The 21,977-nt window shown below is 38.0% G+C and overlaps 4 protein-coding genes across 5 annotated transcripts in view; all 4 read left to right on the plus strand.

Moving 5' to 3' along the window:
- LOC126774996 (3-ketoacyl-CoA thiolase, mitochondrial-like) lies at positions 1–17,019 on the plus strand. 2 transcript variants are annotated; one of them, XM_050496701.1, is made up of 8 exons: positions 1–169; positions 3,126–3,292; positions 3,392–3,523; positions 3,595–3,859; positions 4,081–4,256; positions 4,494–4,688; positions 4,774–4,928; positions 5,318–5,553. In XM_050496701.1, the coding sequence occupies exons 1-8, from the start codon at positions 151–153 to the stop codon at positions 5,397–5,399; spliced, it is 1,191 nt and encodes a 396-aa protein (XP_050352658.1). In that variant the 5' UTR covers positions 1–150; the 3' UTR covers positions 5,400–5,553. The 2 variants fall into 2 exon arrangements, with proteins under 2 accessions (XP_050352658.1, XP_050352659.1); XM_050496702.1 differs by lacking the exons at positions 4,774–4,928; positions 5,318–5,553 and adding an exon at positions 16,904–17,019.
- On the plus strand, positions 7,742–14,694 carry LOC126774994 (3-ketoacyl-CoA thiolase, mitochondrial-like). Its single transcript, XM_050496698.1, has 8 exons — positions 7,742–7,851; positions 10,811–10,977; positions 11,528–11,662; positions 11,746–12,010; positions 12,092–12,267; positions 13,359–13,559; positions 13,771–13,925; positions 14,597–14,694. The coding sequence occupies exons 1-8, from the start codon at positions 7,830–7,832 to the stop codon at positions 14,676–14,678; spliced, it is 1,203 nt and encodes a 400-aa protein (XP_050352655.1). The 5' UTR covers positions 7,742–7,829; the 3' UTR covers positions 14,679–14,694.
- The window catches only part of LOC126774993 (3-ketoacyl-CoA thiolase, mitochondrial-like), a 23,867-nt gene continuing 9,679 nt past the window's right edge, over positions 7,790–21,977 (plus strand). Inside the window, exon 1 of the mRNA XM_050496697.1 lies at positions 7,790–7,851. Coding sequence (XP_050352654.1) covers positions 7,830–7,851 — 22 coding nt within the window. The 5' untranslated portion in view covers positions 7,790–7,829. The remainder of the gene's footprint in view (positions 7,852–21,977) is intronic.
- The window catches only part of LOC126774995 (3-ketoacyl-CoA thiolase, mitochondrial-like), a 21,463-nt gene continuing 14,426 nt past the window's right edge, over positions 14,941–21,977 (plus strand). The window contains exon 1 of the mRNA XM_050496700.1: positions 14,941–15,007. The gene's annotated coding sequence lies outside the window, so the exon portion shown is untranslated. The remainder of the gene's footprint in view (positions 15,008–21,977) is intronic.

Genomic DNA, 21,977 nt, shown 5'->3' on the forward strand with positions numbered 1-21,977 from the left:
AATTACGGAAACGGATATATAAAGTTAAAAACAGTTCGTTCAATTGTTTCAATCATTCGGCAACTTTGTTACCGGGTGTTGACGTAAACTTATTATTTTGATATTTTGTATATTTTTTAGTTAAAATACGTAGAATAAATAATTTTAATCATGTCGGTAGCAGTAAAAGGTCAGTGAATGTTTTGTGTTTTTAATACAATTTTAATCTTGTACTAAAAAAAATTAATGATAGAGAAGCAGTAGCTTTTCACTGGGGTCAAATTCCAGTTTACATTTGGAGATAAAAAAATCTAATATTATCAATTTCTCTTTGAAGACTAAAATTACACTTCAGTAAATTGACTTTAAAAAAGTAAATATCTTGAAATGAGTGATTTATTGATTTTTTTAAATATGCTTACATTTTATTTTTTGTAAGTGCATAAATATTCCTTATAACATGTTTTAATTAATACAACAGTATGTTTATATAGTAAATGTTTATTTTTCTTTTCAATCAAATAATACATTATTGACATGTACAAAAGTCAAGATCATAGATCAATTAAAGTACAATGACCTCGAACAGATTAATATCTTTGTTGCCAAGATTTATTTACTTTCAACGTAACATTGTAAAAAAATAATAATATAATATTTTTATTTTTTACCTGACATCATATACCTAGCCTATATCAGAAGTAGAATTTCCACAAAAACAATATTTTATTTTACCTGTGTAAAAAAAAACAGTTATACAATATTTATATTACATATTTTTTATGTGAATATTAATTCAATAATATATTTAAAAAACACACATATAAAGATTTAATCTAAACAAAAATTGACTTTTAAATAATAATCTAATATTTATACATTTAAAATCATTAAAATATATTGAGAAATGGTATAGACTTCTTTAACATCATGCTACATCAGTTACATATGAGTATGTAAAGCAAATTCAGTACAAGCAATATTTTTTTTAACAAACGTAATTGAAATAATCTTCTGAATAAATTAATTTAAATTATTACTTCATATCATATCCGTTTGTTTTAAAAAAGATAGCTATTTAAAAAAAAAGTATTTTTATTAAATTTGTAATTAAAATCTTATTCATTTAGAACACTAATGCTAGGGTAGGTTGTTATGTAAGTTGTAGATTTTTTTTCTATTTGGTAGAAAGGCTTTGTGCAAGCCGGTCGGGGTAGGTAGCACTCACTCATCACATGTACGACTGCCAAACAGCAGTACTTAGTATTGTTGTTTCAGTTTAGAGGATGAGTGAACCAGTGTAACTACAAGCATGAGAGATGTAAAATCTTGGTTTCGAAGGTTGGTGGCGTATTGATGATGTAAGGAATAGTTAATATTTCTTCCACCACCAATGTACATTAGCAATGGTGCCCATTTACCGTCAGGTGAACATATGCCAGTCCGCTTCCCTATTATCCAAAAAAAATTTAAAGAACTTGCTGTGATCTAAAAGTAAAAATAGGAGTACATATGCAGTAATTCATATATAATAAATATATACAGTAATTCGCAATTACAGTATCAATTTCGTCATTCGTCACTGGCTCGAATCATAACAATGCGGAATTATTTATAAACCTCCAACCACCTGTGTGATTGAAGATTTCAAAGTCTTCATAACAAACCATAAAGTCCAATATCTCGGACTTGCGGGTCACAAATGTTACTGGGACTTATATACTTACAACCGAAATTAATAAATTCAATATTAAATTTGATTTCGAAAGTTTTACAGATAATATATGTAGTAGCTAGTAATAATAATCAAGATTTGTATTGAAGGGCGATGGTTGAACATCGATGTATCAATTAATACGTATCTAAAATCGATTTGAAATCCTGATATTTATTCGGACCGTAAGTGTTATGGGTCGATTATAATGTTTCTTCTGATCGTTAATGAAATTGTAATATAAATTTAGCAGTCTTACCAACCTATAACGATTTGAATTTTCACAATTATTTTATTGTTTAATAGTATCTATCACATCATCAAAGAAACGCCTTAGTGAAAAAGACAAAGTCCATATAAATATGTTTTAAGAGACTGCACTTACAACATTATATTCGAGCTCACACACATGTTTAAAAATATTGGTGATAGTGATACAATAGCATAGCATAGCAACACCAATTACCAACGTCTAGATCCTAGAATTGTCAATCCAACCCGTTATTGACAGCTTTAGAAAGATGAGTGTCCAACATTAACAATTGTATCGATAAAATAGTGCTTGATTCGAGTCGATAAAAATGACCTTATCTATATAATTTTCTGGACGTGTGTATATATATGAGCCGGTTGGCGTGGTTGGTGGATGGTTGTCTTTCACGCCGATGGTTGTGGGTTCGATTCCCACCCGGGACAGATATTTGTGTGCATGAACATGTCTGTTTGTCCTGAGTCTGCGTGTAATTATCTATATAAGTATGTATTTACAAAAGAAAAATAGTATATCAGTTGTCTGGTTTCCATAGTACAAGCTCTGTACAAGCTTAATTTCGGATCAGATGGCCGTGTGTGAAAAAATGTCCCAGGATATTATTATTATTACTATATCATTGAACGTCTAAACGGCTGGACCGATTTTGATGATGTTTTATTTGTGTGTTTGAGTCCCTGTAGATTTGATTAGGCCCGTTAGTTAACGTTGTGATCGGTTTCCAGGTATAAAAAAAAACTTATTTCACCCTTACTTAGACACTGTAAATATAATCTTGGTTTCACAATCATAGTTCCTTAATTCATATCATAGTTCATTAATTCTTCAATCGTAAATGTTCCCCACATTCAAGTAAGTAATGAAAAACTTTAATATAAACGTAAAGTTATTATAGTTAAGTAATTATTTTTACGTTAAAATATTGAATCGCGCGTCAGACCAAGAAGACCTCATTTTTAAATGTGTCGATAAAGCCATGTGAACTAAGATGTTTAATTTTCACACATCAATTAAATAATTATAATTATGCACACATGCATGTTTAATTAATACATTCGCTCTATATTTTTTATCATACTGTAAAAAAAGACTATTTTGTTGCAATTTGTTTTTTAACGAAAATATTCTTAGTGTTTTTGTTTTGTTAATTTTGTCTTGCAGGTATTTTTATCGTCGGCGCTAAACGCACACCGTTCGGCACGTTCGGGGGCGTGTTCCGGAACACGTCCGCAACCGAGCTGCAGACCATTGCGGCGACAGCGGCCCTAAAGGAGGCGGGAGTCGCTCCCGAACAAGTCGACTCCGTGATTGTCGGTCAAGTTATGTCGGTAAGTTCGAACATTAGGCGATAATCAAAAAAATATAAATATAAATAATTGCGGTTCTCAGTACGATCGAAATCAAATCGCGCCGTTATTTTCGGCCAGGCTTCTCAAACCGATGGCATTTACACACCACGACATGCAGCGCTCAAGGCAGGGATCCCCCAAGAGAAGCCGGCGTTGGGCGTGAACAGGCTGTGCGGGTCGGGTTTCCAGTCCGTCGTCAACAGTGCACAGGTAAACGCATACGTAAGTATGTACGTACGGCGAGACACGAGCGGTGCGCCTGCAGGGGACCGGTTGTGCAGGACATCCTGACGGGCGCGGCCCGCGTGTCGCTGGCGGGCGGCGTGGAGAGCATGTCGCAGGCGCCGTTCGCCGTGCGCGGCGTGCGCTTCGGCACGGCGCTGGGCAGCGCGCACGCCTTCGAGGACACGCTGTGGGCCGGCCTCACCGACTCGTACTGCGGCCTGCCCATGGGCATGACCGCCGAGAAGCTGGGCGCCCAGTTCTCCATCACGAGGGACGAGGTCGACGACTTCGCGCTCCGCTCGCAGCAGAGGTGGAAAGCGGGTAAATGTCGTTTCCGTCGGCGTTTAGGCGATGTCCTAATGAACCGATTCTTAGTCATAGAGTTTTAATACAAATTTGTAAATAAAATGAATAAAAAATGTCCCCCTGCTGGGCACGAGCCTCCTCTCTTGTCGGGAGGAAGGACTGGATTTCATGCGATCTTGATTAAATAAAACATAATCTAACGGTTCGGTTGTAATATACTGGTGGTTTTCCCTCAGCCAACGACGCCGGTGTCTTCAAAGCTGAAATCGAACCCGTCACATTAACTATTAAGAAGAAGCAAGTGAAAGTGGAGGTCGATGAGCATCCTCGCCCTCAGACTACGCTCGAGGGTCTGAAGAAGCTTCCCCCCGTATTCAAAAAGGAAGGTCTCGTTACTGCCGGTACTGCGTCGGTGAGTTGCAACTATTTACTACATTTTACCATGTGGGTGTAAATTAAACTTAATAATTGATTACAACCTAAATTATTTTTTTGTAAGCCTATATAATTAAATATAAATAAAAACAGGAACAAAGGTTTGATGGTATTCATAAAAAAATATGTCAGTTGCTATACATTACAAAACTTAATTAAAATGCGATCAATTAAACCATATATTAAAAAAAGTAACACCTCTATACATCACCAGGGTATAAGCGACGGTGCTGGAGCCCTGGTTCTCGCTAGCGAGGAGGCCGCAAAGAACCTGAAGCCGCTGGCCAGGCTCGTAGGTTGGTCCTACGTCGGTGTGGACCCCAGCATCATGGGCGTCGGTCCGGTTCCCGCCATCGAGAACCTTCTCAAAGTCACCAAGCTGACTCTTAACGACGTGGACCTAATCGAGGTAAACTAACTAAAAATCGAGATTAACACCCAGTTATATAGTTAGTAGGAGGGACGGGAGGTCCTGACAGTAGTCGTGTGTGCAGATCAACGAGGCGTTCGCGGCGCAGACGCTGTCGTGCGCGAAGGCGCTGAAGCTCGACATGGAGAAGCTCAACGTGAACGGCGGAGCCATCGCGCTCGGACACCCGCTCGCCGCCTCGGGCAGCCGCATCACCGCGCACCTCGTGCACGAGCTCAGGTCGCCCACCCGCACCACCACACCACCCACCACCCACCGCCCACCGTACACCATGTTTTTTTTCAAATAGACTATTACAAATACATATGAATCGTCAAGTGCTACCGCCGGTTCGGAGTGTGGATTCTACCGAGACGAATCGGCAACAAACTAGTAGATACTCGTTTTATTTTTTATAAAAATACAATTTTGTATAAATTACATACACTTCCTGCACAAGATCCAGCAAACACTCATTCCACGCTTTTTTGTCAGATTCAGAACAGAGTAGGCTGTAATATAGCATCTTATTAGTGAGATAAGATTATTTTGAATACTAATTGAAGCGTGATTGGTGGTAAACTTTGAAGTATCATTATTTATCTTGTAATATGTGTCATATCCCACAGACGGCGCGGGCTGAAGCGCGGTATCGGCTCGGCGTGCATCGGCGGCGGACAGGGCATCGCAGTCATGGTTGAAACAGTCTAACATGTTACTATCGAACGACCAAAGCGCCATAGGTATACAGTGGACATTCCCCGCCTACGTACGAAGCGCTTTGAGTCCGTTAATTGTAAAAAAAAAAATACAAGACCAATTTCCTGTCCATTATTTGTTACTTAATCGTCTTATGAGGTATTTCCTATCAAATAAGATTACTGCTATCGTATTGATAATTTCGTAAGCCTAGTATTTTATTAAGTTTGCATAATACTGACGGTGCGTTTCGATTGAAATATTTCTGGAAATGTAGGTAATTACAAAAAATTGTCGACAATAGATGATAGACAATAGAAAAGTTGCCAATGTTTCCTTGTGGTGGAGACGCAGCTTAAGTCGATTTTGTGAAACCTTTTTTCACAATATACGTTATAAAAAAACTTAAAAAATACAAATTATATAAGAACTATTATTGTAATATATTTTTATTATTTCCAGTTATCATGGTATACTTCTATACAATTAAAAAATATATTTTTTTTTTTAATTTACAAACGTCACAGAATGATTTTTTTATGCACAGACCATATATTTCTGTATAATATAATAAAAAAATGAAAATTCTGTATTGTTTAGTAACCTGCAGATTATTTTCACACAATTGTAATCAACCTGTAAGAACAGAAACAATGGGAAAATTATTGAACAAAGCCCGATAATTATACTCAAATAATAATGTACTCATTAATGGGTACTTATATATTTTTGCTATTAATTCAAATATATTAATGAAGTCGGTGTCAACTGTTTGCGATACTTTACAGCGATAAACGATATTTATTCATTTTTTATAAGAAAATTAAATATTCATGAGATAATTTAATTATATCGTGTTATTTGAAAATGTTTTATACTATATATGCAAATGAATAATGTAGATTGTATAGAATTCGATAAAATTAATAAAAATATATTTTGTATTAAAATGTTTTGTTTCATATCCACGATTAGTTTGTGTTGACGTTATTTCGTAGACCTTATCAGAAATAATTTATTTATGTCAAACCGAAATGGTTTAATTGGAATAACACAAAAAATCATTCCATATTTATAATTTCAAGAATATATAACTCGATACCTATATTAGACAAGTTTTGAACACTTATATTTTAACGCTGGAAAAACGCATTACGCGTTTCCCCCCACGGGAAAAGTATGTGGGGGTATGTGGGGCTCGTCGGTGTCCAAGGCGCCGAGTGCGCCACGAACATCGGAATACCCATTAAAAAACCAGCAGTACCCTTTCCGTCTTAACGAGGAGCGCCACGGGATCACTTGCGCATGCTACCGTGACGAACGCTTCTACCCTAACTTAACCTAATACCTACAAATAAGAGACAGACATAGTGTGTAAACAATACATTTATATATGTATGTAAATACATACACGTTCGTACACCTCGGTATATAGATGAGAATCAAGTCAGTTACATTTAATGCTATGAATTTATTTTATAAATGAATTAAGTTATTATTGCTCAAACAGATAACGTTTTATTTGTAAATTATATAATTAGTTATCATGTCTCATATCAAAAGATAAAACATCAAAAATATTGAGGTCAAAGTCTAGAATGCTTAGAGTTTAGATGTACAAATGTATGTATAAATGAGTACAGTTTAATGTATAAACCTAGGTATAATATATAAATCGGTAAAGTATATGTGGTATTATTTAGGTATTATTACAAGAAATTTTAAATTAAATCGGAATTCGAATGGAATCTTTTTTAATGATCGTAGTTCAGACCATGGCAAGCACCACTGAATTTTGATGTGTTTCATTTCAGTTTATAATTCATCTCGGCTCAGCGGCGAAAAAAAATATCGTAGGGAAACCTAATGTGTCTAATTTTTCTGAAATTCTGCCACATCGACCAAAACGCGTGGAGCATCCTCGTGGAATAAACTTAAGCACGACGAGCAGACGATCATACTATTAATTAAGGATGAAGTTCTTCTTCTCTACGATGACAAAAATGTTATCAGTATAACGCCTTTGAATCTTGGAATTCACTCATTAATTTTTACACTATTTTTTTATAACTACGTATTTATAATTCTTTTAAAGTTATTAACATGCTTAATATTGTACTAATAACGAATGTGCATATGTACTCTTATAGATTTAATGAATGAAATAAATACTTTTGTATATTGTACCCAAATGTTGGTTACAAAATACAAAAATTAAGCACAAAGATTAAATTTTAAATGTATTTTTTAGCGAAGAAATAATAATAATACTGGCATACCACATACATAATATTTAAAAACATATCAAGTGAGATATAACACTATATTATCGTTATTTTTGCCTCAAACGTTTTAAGCCGATCGTGTATTGAGTCGTGTCGGCAGTCGGCTAGCGATTACGTTCGTCGTTCATATATATTTTGTTTGAGTGATATTTTAAGTATGGCTGTCGCTGTTAATAAAGGTATTTTATTAAATTAAATATTTCATATTAAATTATAACCAAGTTTACTTTCGGTATCAATAGCTACTTATTTATATTTATTTATTACTTATATATAACCTGAAATTCTTTTAAAACTGTTCGCTATAATATTGTACTGGTGGTAGGGCTTTGTGCAAGCTCAACTGGGTAGGTACCACCCACTCATCAGATATTCTACCGCAAAACAGCAATACTTAATATTGTTGTGTTCCGGTTTGAAGGGTGAGTGAGCCAGTGTAATTACAGGCACAAGGGACATAAAATCTTAGTTCCCAAGGTTGGTGGCGCATTGGTGATGTAAGCAATGGTTAACATTTCTTACAATGCTAATGTCTAAGGGCGTTTGGTGACCACTTACCATCAGGTGGCCCATATGCTCGTCCGCCTTCCTATTCTATAAAAAAAAAAAAATATTTAATTTTATAACTCGTAACTCGTTACCTACTTACTAATTATTAGTGTCAGGTTATGTTTACAAATAAAAAATAAATTATTGGTATCTTCTAAAATAATATATTTATGTACTACACTTGGGCTTGAATCTTTGCGAATGTCGCTCCTATTAAAATGTTAAAGTGGGAATAGGTATTGCTGTGAAATAACAGAGTCAATGACCTCTGTTAGTATTACGGTGGAGTTGGACTGGTCTGGCCATAATCCATATTGACTATGCTGTATGCACAGTTCAATGGCTGTTCCTTGCGAAGTGTTTTTTTTGGTCACAGATAGATAAAAAAATAATAATGTTTAAATAATCACTTTATTTTGAAAGGAGTGCTATGATTTCTATTTATTTTTATTATTCGGCTTAATGAGTATATACTTGTAATATACGTACTTCATTTTTATTTTTATTTATACAATGAGTGTTGTGAAACTTGTCATATAAGGAGATTGATAAGCAGGGTGACATTTCACAAGAAAGTAAAATTACGGCTACCTTTTGCAGTTTATGTAGTAAATAATAAGATATTCGTAGTTAAAATGCAGAATACAAACACACAACATTGTTTTATAACAACGATTACCGATGTCTATCAATAAGCAATAGTCTAAAGTCCTGTTCGATTTCTTTAGCGACTTTATACTTATTGAAATCTTATCGATTTTTTTTAATCATTAGATTAGCAATGATTTTTTTTTTATAGAATAGGAAGGCGGATGAGCATATGGGCCACCTGATGGTAAGTGGTCACCAACGCCCATTGACATTGACATTGTAAGAAATGTTAACCATCGCTTACATCACTAATGCGCCACCAACCTTGGAAACTAAGATGTTATGTCCCTTGTGCCTGTAATTACACTGGCTCATTCACCCTTCAAACCGGAAAACAACAATACCAAGTAGTGCTGTTTTACGGTAGAATATCTGATGAGTGGGTGGTACCTACCCAGAATACCCAGAACATATTAGAATATACCCTAATAATTCACATACAATTCGTATTCGCCTGTCACACACTTGGGTTGGGTACTTACACTTCCCTTAAGTGTGTTGTCAGCTTCTCTAATATTATGTCCATTGAGTTAGTTCATATAAAATTAAACAATACAATATTTGTCTACAATTCGAAATCGCTTTGCTTATTTAGTTATTTTCTCAAAATCCTGCTATCGTTTTGTAAATCCAATTTCCAAATTAAAGTATTTGTTTAAATGACGCAAGTCAAAAGTCCCTAAAAAATGTGTTTTTAAATTCTCCATCGCTGAATAAAGGCTCTCCTTGTGGAGAAATGAACTTAGAATTTATATCAACACGCTACGCGCCTACTACACTGTTAGTTGATGGTTAAGAACGTTGCTATTTATTCGGCACATGTAGGATGTAAAATAAATTATTCCAGATTACTATTTTCAACGCTTTTTGGGGTTGCCTCGCTTCTGTAGTGCTTCAGGGATGTTCGCTGAAGCGAATATAGACTGTTTTTACGCTTTAATGCGAAAAAAGTGTGCATCCTTGGTTCACAGGGTGCGGGCCAGCTCAAACAAAATTCTAATCATGGTTGCTAACAGACTAGACTGTATATTTCTAAACCGCTGTTGTAAAGTTTCAGCTGGAACAAATTGTATAAGTAGTAGATAGTAGTGTTTATTTTATTTTTTTGTAACTTTGTATATGAGTCTTGTTAATTGAATAAATAAATTATTATTGTTAAAAATTATTTAGTGATATGTAAGAACGTTAATTGGAATTTAAACGGATTGAATAAGTTTGTTCAAATTTGGAAGTCATCAATTTTCAAATAAAATCCAATTTACTAATTTTCCGTTAAGTACTTGATAAAAAGCAAGTTTCAAGTAATTAATTAATATGTAGACATAATTAATAAGTAGACATTTTTAAGAACATTGGTATACAATTACGTCTATCGGCTGAATAAATTAAAGAATTGTTTTTGAATATTTGTGTGTTCATTTATTTTTATGCGATTATTTTAAGTAGTTGTAATTACTTCATATTATTAATACAAATGTAAATTAAAGAACAAGTTATATGATCTGGCCGAACAACGACGTTTTCTTTTCCATTTTAAAATAGAAATAATATAATTTTCATATGGCAGCGAAGTAAAGGACTAAAATTTATTTCCGTTACGTTTAATAAAATTTAATAATATTCACAAATGTAAGTTTTTTTTTTACTTTAGTCAAATTAACGTCTAGTTTCTGAAATGCTAAATTCAAATAAACTAATTTGGCTTTAAAATCAATGGTCATTGATCGGTGACAGCCGGTGACGTAATAGCCGACCAATTATCGTTAAGAAATCGATTTAGTTAAACTAAGAAACTTTTTAAAATCGTGATGTTATTATTATTAATTAAAATAAGAATTGGAAAATATTTTTTTATTTACAAAAAACAGTGTTTATGAGACCGCTTTCATAATATTTTTTTCCGTTGGATAACAGTATAAAGACCTTAAATTTTGCCAGGTGTGTACATTGTGGCAGCAAAACGAACTCCGTTTGGCAAAATGGGAGGCGTGTTACGAAACATATCTCCTGCTGATCTGTTGGCAATTGCTGCGAAAGATACTTTAAAAGCTGGTAATGTAGCACCCGCCGTTGTGGATACAGTCAACGTCGGCTTGGTCAATACCGTGGGTATTACTATTTAAAACCTCTAAGTGAAACCTATTTTCTACCAATTTTCTATTAATTTTTAATATATTTTATTCGTAAGATGATTAAAAAAGCTATAAAATGGGAGTAATTAAATCTATTTTTAGTTTAATTTATATTTATACCGAACAAAATAACTACCGAACGAAAATCTGCGCCAATAAAATTATTTTGATAAACTATTTCGCACTTGTTTTGAATATTGTCTCTGAATAACAGAACCCTTATATAAAATTGTGCTTGTGATATTAATCTCCGATATACATGTATTATTAAATAAAAATACTATGCCCGGCATTTCACTGGCATGCCGGTCTGTGTTACAGTTTGAAGGGTGAGAAAGCTAGTGCAATTACAAGCACAAAATACATAACATCACGGGTTCCATGGCGGTTCTATTCATTGTTTATACTTTCTAAAGCCTCACTTATAAAAATGTCCATCGGGCGGCCATATTGGATGAATTGGATGATCTTCCGTCATAAAACAAACTGAAAAAAGCCATTAATTATATAATTTTTATTCTAGTTGAGCTTGAGCTCAGATGGAGGACTAGCTCCGCGACATGCAGCTCTTAAAGCTGGTATTCCACAAGAAAAACCAGCGCTTGGCGTAAACAGATTATGTGGTTCAGGATTCCAGGCTATCATAAACAGTGCTCAGGTAAATAACAGCCAAAATATGACCATTACTGCTATGGCTCTAACAATTATTTAGAATTTGTTTTGTATTATTGAAATTTTTAGGATATTCTAACAGGAGCTGCCCAAGTATCGCTTGCTGGTGGAACCGAAAATATGTCAGCTCTTCCGTTCGTTGTAAGAAACGTTCGTTTCGGGGTTCCCTTAGGTGTTAAAATGGAATTCGAAGATACACTTGCTTCAAGTTCTTTAGACACATATTGCAACTTCACGATGCCACAAACTGCCGAAAATTTAGCTGATAAGTACAGTATTAAGAGGGGAGAAGTTGATGACTTCGCATTACTTTCACAAAAGAAGTGGAAAATTGGTGAGCATTCTGGCGTTTTCTAATCACCTGGCTGATTCTAATATACATGTAACTTAACCACTTACATAAATTTCTACACAGCGCAAGATAGCGGTTTTTTCAAAACGGAAATAACACCAGTACCAGTAAAGTCGAAGAAACAAGAGGTTATCTTCGATACAGACGAGCATCCACGTCCGGACACTACGCTTGAAAATCTTCACAAGTTACCAGCATTGTTCAGGAAGGGTGGTGTCATCACTGCAGGCAATTCTTCGGTAAGTATTTTTTTTTTTTTTTTTTATATTCGCCGGGAGGGCAAATGACTCTACTCCACCTGATGGTAAGTGGTAGTAGAGTCCAAACGCGACGACAGCCAGTACAGACGGGAAAAACGTTCTGCACTAGCCGCCTTCGCCTTGCCGGCCCGCAAGATGCCTCTTCACGCCTCGTTTGAAGGAACCCGGGTTGTAAGAGGAGGGGAACACGTGAGCTGGTAAGGAATTCCATTTTTTGGAAGTGCGACAAAGAAAGGAGTTGCCAAATTTCTTTGTTCGCGATGGAATTGATGTCACAGTTAGGCGGTGACATCGAGAACCAGCTCGCGTGGACTTAAGAAGGAAGGGGGAAGCGGGAATTAGAGATATTAAGTATATTTTTTGTACGTTTTTATTTAATTTTTCACGGCAAACCACTGAAGCGGTTTTGATGAAATTTATTATGACGCAAGCTTGAATCGCAGGGAAGGTTTTTTTTTTATAATGCTAAAGTAACTAACACGCAGATGAAAATTAGTAAGAAAATATTTTTTGAGACTGCTTCAACTGTGTTATATGTTTGTCTATTTTCTCTTATAAGTTTGCAGATTCTGAGGCAGAATCATGGTTCATGGTTCAGGACAATTAAAGGGTTTCTATCAAATTATTTTCATTATAGTAACTTATTATAGGCACATTATAACAACTAACATTATTTACACATTTACTGGTGGTAGGGCTTTGTACAAGCTCGTCTGGGTAGGTAACACCCACTCATCAGATATTCTACCGGAAAATAGCAGTACTTTACTCTATCAAATTATTCTCATTATAGTAATCGGGTTGGAGTTATAACGTTGCTAGTATTTACACATCTACGCCTCGGAAAGCACGTTAAGCCATTAATCTTAGTCCTGGTTTTGATGTTTGCCCGACATATAATAATATCAGAGTGAGGGGGATAGCGATTGAACTCTGTTTGCTCACACACATATGTGCACTATCTCACTGTCACTCACATACGTAACTCATATCAAAAATATAACTATATATTTACGATCATGTAATTCAAATTAATAGTCAAAATTAATAGTCAAAGTTTCTTCTCCAAGGGCGTCAATGATGGTGCTGTCGCTCTTGTCTTGGCAAGTGAAGAAGCGATTAAGCAGCAAAGCTTCACCCCACTGGCCCGTCTAACTGGCTGGTCCTACGTCGGTGTTGAGCCCAGCATCATGGGCATTGGGCCGGTAGCCGCCATACAAAACCTACTTGCTGCTACTAAACTGACACTTAATGATGTAGATTTAATCGAGGTAATTGTATTAAAATTTTAACGTAAAATTAATTCGTTTTATCATAATTACAGATTTTTACACTTTCACTATAATAAGTTTATCCTAACTACTCAACAGTGATATTTCATGTCATATTTGAACGTACCAAACATATATCGTAAGCCCAAACAAAGATTTTTGTCACTAAGGTTTTTATTAGGTACTTATGATATTTTATACGTCAATACAGATCAACGAACCGTTTGCAGTTCAGACTCTTGCGTGTGTCAAAGCTTTGGACTTGGACCAAAGCAAGCTGAACGTGAACGGTGGAGCCATTGCAGTGGGACATCCGCTTGCCGCTTCTGGTGCCAGGATCACTGCACACCTGGCATATGAACTGGGGTCATTGAATTTTTATTTTTTATTTTTATAGAGTAGGAAGGCGGACGAGCATATGGGCCACCTAATGGTAAGTGGTCACCAACGCCCATAGACATTGGCATTGTAAGAAATGTTAACCATCGCTTACATCACCAATGCGCCACCAACCTCGGGAACTAAGATGTTATGTCCCTTGTGCCTGTAATTACACTGGCTCACTCACCCTTCAAACCGGAACACAACAATACCAAGCACTGCTGTTGAGCGGTAGAATTGCTGATGAGTGGGTGGTACCTATCCAGACGAGCTTGCACAAAGCCCTACCACCACTCTTATCAAAGAAAATATGTTTTTAAACTTATTTTCTTTGATTATGTTGCTCAGTTAGAATAATACTGAATGGAGTTAATTAGAATTTGTCGTATAATTCAGATGTCGATCGTGGGATCAAATTTTGTATATTAACTTCATTGTTATTTTTTTATGTTTTCCTGAAGAACCATTAATTTTCCTTCTTGGTGGATGGTAGTGCTAGATAATGATGCGACATGCCTCCTAAAATATATAGTGATTTATTTATATAAACATATTTTCTAGGAAGCTTGTCCCATAATGGTACTTTTGAATTATAGTACGTAACACTGATAAGAGTTATTAACTTTTTTTAATAACCGTATATTTTCATTTTACAGACGTAGAGGTCTAAAGAGAGGAATCGGTTCAGCTTGTATTGGAGGCGGACAGGGCATCGCGGTTCTTATTGAAACCGTTTGATGTATTGTATAATGGAAACGAGAAATGTTAATTTTATATCAATGTGTTATTTGTATATTTGTCGATAAAATTATTGTTACAACAAAATTTGTTTGTTTGTTTATTCCCTATACTTTTGAAGATAGATTGTCTTGAATAAACAGAAAAATAGCGAACCGTCCGAGATGGTTTGTGTAAAATTATAAATATTTTTAATTATAGTAATAACTAATTCGAAATATTTCAAAAACTTATAACAAAAAAGTACAAGGCATACATTACTCGTGAGTTTAAAATTGCAAAGATGCAAGATTTTGCAAACATTTGAAATATTGACCTTTATTTGAAAAGTATATTTTCATACCTTCTTGAAATAAGCCATGACATTATTAGGTCCTTACATATGAAATTGGCGTTTTGTACGGGAGGAATATAAAGTCAATTTTTTTTTTGTAAAATATATTTAATTAATCAAAGTATGCACCGTTGTTATCTATGTACTTTTGCCATCTCATGCGTAGTTCATTGATTCCTTTACTAAAAAAATCATGGGGGCGAGAATCAATAAACTCTTTGAAGGTGGTTCGGACTGCCACATCGAAGTTGAATTTTTTTCCTTGTAAGAAGTTGTCCGAATTGAGGAAAAAATGGTAATCTGTTGGTCCGGGGAGTACGATGGATGTCTCAGACATTCATTTGTAGCTCATCTAACTTAGTGGTGGTTTGTTGAGTAGTGTGTGGTCTTGCGTTGTCGTGAAGGAGCAGTGGCCTAGAGCGATTTAGCAATCTCGGTTGCTTAGCAGCTAGTTCTTCCTTCATGGTTTGCAGTTGCTGATAATAGATATCTGCCGTAATCGTTTGGCCAGATTTTAGAAAGCTGTAGTGAACGACATCGGCGCTAGTCCACCAAACACTCACAAGTAACTTTTTCTAAGTCAATTTTCGTTTAGGGCAGGATTTGGCTGGGTCTCCAGGATTCAGCCATTGTGTACATAATGATTATCGTACAGTATCCACTTTTCATCACAAGTAATAATTCGATTTAAAATCCCTTCATTATTGTGTCGGTTGAGCAAAGTAGTCGATGCATTCAATTCATGAGGTACCCATCGTTCTAGTTTTTTTACTTTCCCGACTTGCTTCAAGTGGATTAATACAGTTTTATCACTTACCCCGAAGCCTGCAGCTATCTCTCAAGTGCTTTGTGATGGATCCGCCTTCACAATAGCCTTTCATTCTTCATTTTCCACTTTGGTCTCCGGCCGTCCACGGGGTTGGTTCTGATGGTCGAAATTTCCAGAACGAAAACGTTGAAACCAAAAACGTACCATGCTTTCTTTTGCGACACCAGCACCGAATACATCATTAAACCTTCGAGCTGTTTCTGCAGCACTGGTGCCACAGTAGAACTCGTACTCGTAAATATACCGATATTTCATGTTTTCCATTGTGCGGTAATAAGCGACGTGAAAGAAAAAAATAATGAGGAAAAAACAAATGAATGACCGTTTTCAAAACTCAAATGTACCAGTTAATGAATTTATAAATTTGAATTTGGAATTCTTAACTAAAAAGAAGATATTTCAGATCAAAGTAGTCAGTACGACAAAACGCTAATTTCATATGTAAGGACCTAATATATAAATGTCAGTACAACTTTATTGTAGCTAAGTACAACACTATTATATTTTACCATTTTAATATAAAAAAATAGCTATAAATTTACATAACAAGACTAAGCCGTCATATAAATTATGTTAATCTATCTATTTATAAATATACTTAAGTGTATGTACTCGTAAACACAGGGGATGGTTATGGCTCGTTACGCTGCCAGTAGCTAGGGTAAAACACACGTCCGCTCACGCCCGAGGCTGCTGCGTGACTGCCCTCCACACTACCCGCGAACCCGAGACATTTGACGTTTTAGAATTTATACGATACACAAACACTACAGTAAGCAAATACAAAAATTTAATACAATTCAAGATAATATTGTTTTGTTACGACAAGCTCGTGACAACAATCATATCTTTTTGAGGTTATTTGAAACCAGCTATATTTTTATCAATTGTTATCAGTTTGCTGGGTATCTTCATGGCTTTTCACGGTGTTTTAGTGAACTATTTTATTATGCCGGTACTCTCATATTGTTGCTTAATACCAGGTGTTCTCTGTTATTAATTTTGTTCAGTTATATAGTGAATAAGAGGGACGGGAGGTCCTGACAGTAGTCGTGTATGCAGATCAACGAGGCGTTCGCGGCGCAGACGCTGTCGTGAGCAAAGGCGCTGAAGCTCGACATGGAGAAGCTCAACGTGAACGGCGGAGCCATCGCGCTCGGACACCCGCTCGCCGCCTCAATCAATCAATCAACAGCCAATCGTTGTCCACTGCTGAACATAGGCCTCTCCCAAGGTGCGCCAAAGCTCCCTGTCCTCCGCCTTCCGCATCCAGTTGGTGCCCGCCACCTTCTTAAAGTCGTCGGTCCACCTGGCTGGAGGGCGCCCTACGCTGCGCTTGCCGATTCGCGGTCTCCACTCTAGGACTCGTCTGCTCCAACGGCCATCGGTTCTACGATATAGGTGACCAGCTCACTGCCACTTCAGCCTGCTAATTTTGCAAGCTATGTCGGTGACTCCGGTTCTTTTCCGGATAATCTCATTGCTGATCTTATCCTTCAAAGATACTCCGAGCATAGCTCGCTCCATAGCACGCTGAGCGACTTTGAATTAGTGGACTAGTCCCGCAGTTAGTGTCCACGTTTCGGCACCGTATGTCATGGCAGGTAAGACGCATTGGTTGAAGACTTTCGTCTTCAAACATTGCGGTATAGACGACTTGAGGACTTGACGAAGGTTGCCAAATGCTGCCCATCCCAAGCGAATTCTTCGATCGGCTTCCTTCTCGAAGTTGTTCCTACCGACTTGTATTATCTGTCCTAGGTAGGTAAATTCACTAACAACTTCGAGAGGTTTCCCCTCGACGTATATCGGTCCCGGCACGACATGCCTATTGAACATGACCTTGGTCTTGTCCAAGTTCATACCGAGACCGACCCACCGGGAAGACTCGCCTAGGCTACGCAGCATTTCGGTGAGTTGTTCCAGCGACTCTGCTATGATGACGATATCGTCGGCAAATCGAAGGTGTGAGATGTACTCGCCGTTAACATTGACTCCATACCCACGTCCAATTCCAGTCCAATCCAGCGTCTTGAAAACGTCTTCCAACGCGTTGGTGAACAGTTTCGGGGATATTACATCCCCCTGTCTCACCCCTCTGCGCAGTTGGATCGCCTTCGTCTTACAGTTCTGGATGTGGACAGTCATTGTAGCGGCGTTGTACAGACATCTCAGTACCTCGATATATCTCCAGTCGATATGATATCTCTGCAATGAGTCGAGCACTGCCTAGGTTTCGATGGAGTCGAAAGCTTTCTCGTAGTCCACAAATGCCATACACAGCGGCTGATTGTACTCTTCGGTCTTCTGCACAATCTGCCCAACAGTATGGATGTGGTCCACGGTGCTGTAGCCTGATCGAAAGCCGGCTTGCTCTGGGGGCTGGAACTCGGCAAGTCGTTTGGCGAGACGGTTCGTGACGACTCTTGAGAACAGCTTATACAAGTGACTCAGGAGGGAGATTGGTCTGTAGTTTTTCAAGAGGGTTTTATCACCTTTCTTGAAAAACAGTACCACCTCACACCCGCTCCACGTTTCCGGGGCCTTCCGTGTTGGATGATGGAATTAAAGAGGCTTGCTAGCTCTTTCAGGACCGGAGTTCCGCCTGCCTTAAGCAACTTTGTTGTGATTCCGTCATCTCCCTGAGCTTTGTTGTTTTTAAGCTGTTTTAGAGCCGCCCTAATCTCACCTTGGTCAACGACCGGGAGCTCCTCGGAGTAATGGCGCATAAGAGGGGCGCGCTGGTCATCAATACTGATTTCCACGGGTTTATCCGATCTTGAAGAGAACAACTGCCCATAAAATCTCTCTACTTCTCCGACAATCTCAGGTCTAGAGGTAACGACCCCACCAATTTCCGTTTTAAGTTTTGTCAGACGCGGCCTCCCAAACTTGCGAGCGAACACTTTCGATCCCCGATTTTGCTCAATCGCAGCCTTGATGGCACGGGTAATGGAGCGTCGGAGATCGCGTCGCGTCAGCGTTTTTATTGTTCGGTTTAAGGCCTTATCTGACAAAAACGATGGTAGATCTCGTCATTTTCTCATGAGCTCGAGTGTCTCAGCAGAGAGTTTTGGTGCGTTGTCTCGTCTCTGTGGCGGAAAACACTTGCGGGATGTGTTTTGTCACTTTTTGATCAGCGTGTATCAAATCAGTATTTTGACCAGCGTGTCGGTTTTCTCATCAATGCTGCTTACGGTTTCCAACGCGGTGAATTGATTTTGAAGTTCCATTTGGAACTTTTCGGAGCCTTGAGCAACTTGGAGCATCTTAGGCCTCATCATTCTCGATCTTTCGGCTTTGAAGTTGATATTTAGAGTGCCTCGAACCAAGCGGTGATCACTTCCGGTATTAAACCTGTTGATCACTGAAACATCTCTGAATATGTGCCTTTTATTCGAAATGATAAAGTCTATCTCGTTCCTTGTCACGTTATCGGGGCTTCGCCAGGTCCACCTCCTCTGAGGCTTCTTTTGAAAGTAAGAATTCATCAAAAAGAGCCCCTGCGCATCGAGAAAGTTTACCAGCATTTGCCCCCTGTGATTTCTGCAGCCCAAGCCGTAAAGTCCGACTTTCGATTCACCGCTATTTTGTACTCCCACTTTAGCATTAAAGTCCCATAACAACATTGTACTGGGTCTTCGAGGTGTCGTTGAGGGCCTTTGCGATGTCCTCGTACATCGCTTCGACCACATCATCGGAGTATGTCGAAGTTGGCGCATATACCTGTACGACCTTCAGGGAGTACCTGTCGGAAAGTTTTAGGACAAGGTACGCTACCCGGTTCGACACACTACTGATTTCCACAATGCTGCTAATGAGATCCCTTTTGACTTTTCGCTCACCGCCTCGAGCAGCCGCAACACCGCGCACCTTGTGCACGAGCTCAGGTCGGCCACCGCACCACTACACCACCACACACTACCCCACACCACCCACCGTACACCAAAACCAAATAGACTGTTACAAGTACATATGAATCGTCATGCGCTACCGCCGGTTCAGAGTGTAGATTCTACCGAGACGAATCGGCAAGAAACTAGTAGTTACTCGTTTTATTTTTACAAAAATACAAATTTGTATAAACTACGTACACTTCCTGCACGAGATCCAGCAAACACTCAATCCACGCATTTTTGTTAGATATATTTTCAGTAACAGGGTAAGCTGTAACATAGGCTTAACTGTGATAACAGTCAGGCGCTAGCCTATAAATTAAAAAAAAAAGTCAAACCGAAATGGTTTAATTGGAGTAACACAAAAATCATTCCATATTTAAAATTTCAAGAATATATAACTCAATACCTATATGGACGTTCGCTGCGATCTTAGTCCAAGGGATTACATCGAGGCTGTTATAAAGACAGCTTCACGGAAATTCGGAGTTCTGAATAAGGTGCGGCGTTTTTTCACGCCACAACAACTGTGCCTGTTATACAAAACACAGGTACCGTACCTGTGTTTTGTATAACATTGAATATTGCTCGCACCTTGCGTTGAATATTGCTCGCACCTTTCGGATGGCTCCGCTAAGTACCTATTGAAGGCCTTGGACCGGTTGCAGCGACGTGCCGTACGCATTATGGCGACGTAAAGGTCACAAACACCCTTGAACCTTTACAATTGCGTCGTGAGATAGCAGCACTGAGCGCTTTCTATCGACTGTATCACGGCGAGTACTCTGAGGAATTATTGTCTCTAATTCCTGTGTTTTGTATAACATTGAATATAGCTCGCACCTTGCGTTGAATATTGCTCGCACCTTTGGGATGGCTCCGCTAAGTACCTATTGAAGGCCTTGGACCGGTTGCAGCCACGTGCAGTACGCATTATTGGCGACGTAAAGGTCACAAACACCCTTGAACCTTTACAATTGCGTCGCGAGATAGCAGCACTGAGCGCTTTCTATCGACTGTATCACGGCGAGTGCTCTGAGGAATTATTCTCTCTTATTCCTGCTTCCCCCTTCCTTCTTAAGTCCGCGTGAGCTGGTTCTCGATGTTACCGCCTAACTGTGACATCAATTCCATCGCGAACAAAGAAATTTGGCAACTCCTTTCTTTGTCGCACTTCCAAAAAATGGAATTCGTTACCAGCTCACGTGTTCCCCTCCTCTTACAACCCGGGTTCCTTCAAACGAGGCGTGAAGAGGCATCTTGCGGGCCGGCAAGGCGAAGGCGGCTAGTGCAGAACGTTTTTCCCGTCTGTACTGGCCATCGTCGCGTTTGGACTCTACTACCACTTACCATCAGGTGGAGTAGAGTCATGTGCCATCCCGGCGCATATAAAAAAAATATGTATTAGACAGGTTTCGAACACAATTTTTTTAACGCTGGAAAAACGCATTAGCCCACGGGAAAAGTGGGGGGTATGTGGAACTCGCCGGTGTCCAAGGCGCCGAGTGCGCCCCGAACATCGGAATACCCATTAAAAAACCAGCGGTACTCTTTCCGTCTAACGAGGGATCGCTTGCGCATGCTACCGTGACGAACGCTTCTACCCTAACTTAACCTAATACCTACAAATAAGAGACAGATACATTACAAGAATTATGAATTAAATCGGAATTCGAATGGAATCGTTTTTAATGATTGCGGATTTAAACCATGGCAAGCACCACTGAATTTTCGTGTGCTTAATTTCAGTTTATAAATCATCTCGGCTCAGCGGCGAAGAAAAACATCGCAGGGAAAATTCTGCCACATGTGTATCCACCAATCCGCGTGGAGCAGCCTGGTGGAATAAGCTTATAATAATAATAATAATAAATAATCTTTATTCACATACAAAATTACAATGCATAATGAAGTCCCTGATTTCTGAGCTAGGCTCAAAGACCTGTATTACAGAAATCAGTGTCCTCTCTCATATTTTTTAGTGTCATATCGTTCTATGTAAACAAAAATAAGTGATTAATAATTATTTAATACTGTATATTAGTGGAGTGTGTAGGTATGTGTGTGTTTTTATGTGTGTGTGTGTGTGTGTGTGTGTGTGTATATATGTGTAATTTGTTTCACAAAGTATTATAGCAACAACAGTTCAGTTTGTTCATAATCTAGTCCTAGTAGCCAAATTTTAATAATTACTTTAGCTTCACGATTACATAAGAGATGTATATTTTTTATTTTATTTA

Source organism: Nymphalis io, chromosome 17 (genome assembly GCF_905147045.1).
Source record: "Nymphalis io chromosome 17, ilAglIoxx1.1, whole genome shotgun sequence".
Lineage (NCBI taxonomy): Eukaryota > Metazoa > Arthropoda > Insecta > Lepidoptera > Nymphalidae > Nymphalis > Nymphalis io.

Excerpts from the sequence above, each read along its gene's own strand:
- LOC126774994 (XM_050496698.1), top strand. The coding sequence starts at position 7,830 with ATGGCTGTCGCTGTTAATAAAG. Across the intron at positions 12,011-12,091 it reads ACAAAAGAAGTGGAAAATTG|CGCAAGATAGCGGTTTTTTC; the intron begins GTGAGCATTCTG and ends ATTTCTACACAG. Across the intron at positions 12,268-13,358 it reads TCACTGCAGGCAATTCTTCG|GGCGTCAATGATGGTGCTGT; the intron begins GTAAGTATTTTT and ends TTCTTCTCCAAG.
- LOC126774996 (XM_050496701.1), top strand. Across the intron at positions 3,524-3,594 it reads CCGTCGTCAACAGTGCACAG|GACATCCTGACGGGCGCGGC; the intron begins GTAAACGCATAC and ends CCGGTTGTGCAG. Across the intron at positions 4,929-5,317 it reads CACCTCGTGCACGAGCTCAG|ACGGCGCGGGCTGAAGCGCG; the intron begins GTCGCCCACCCG and ends CATATCCCACAG.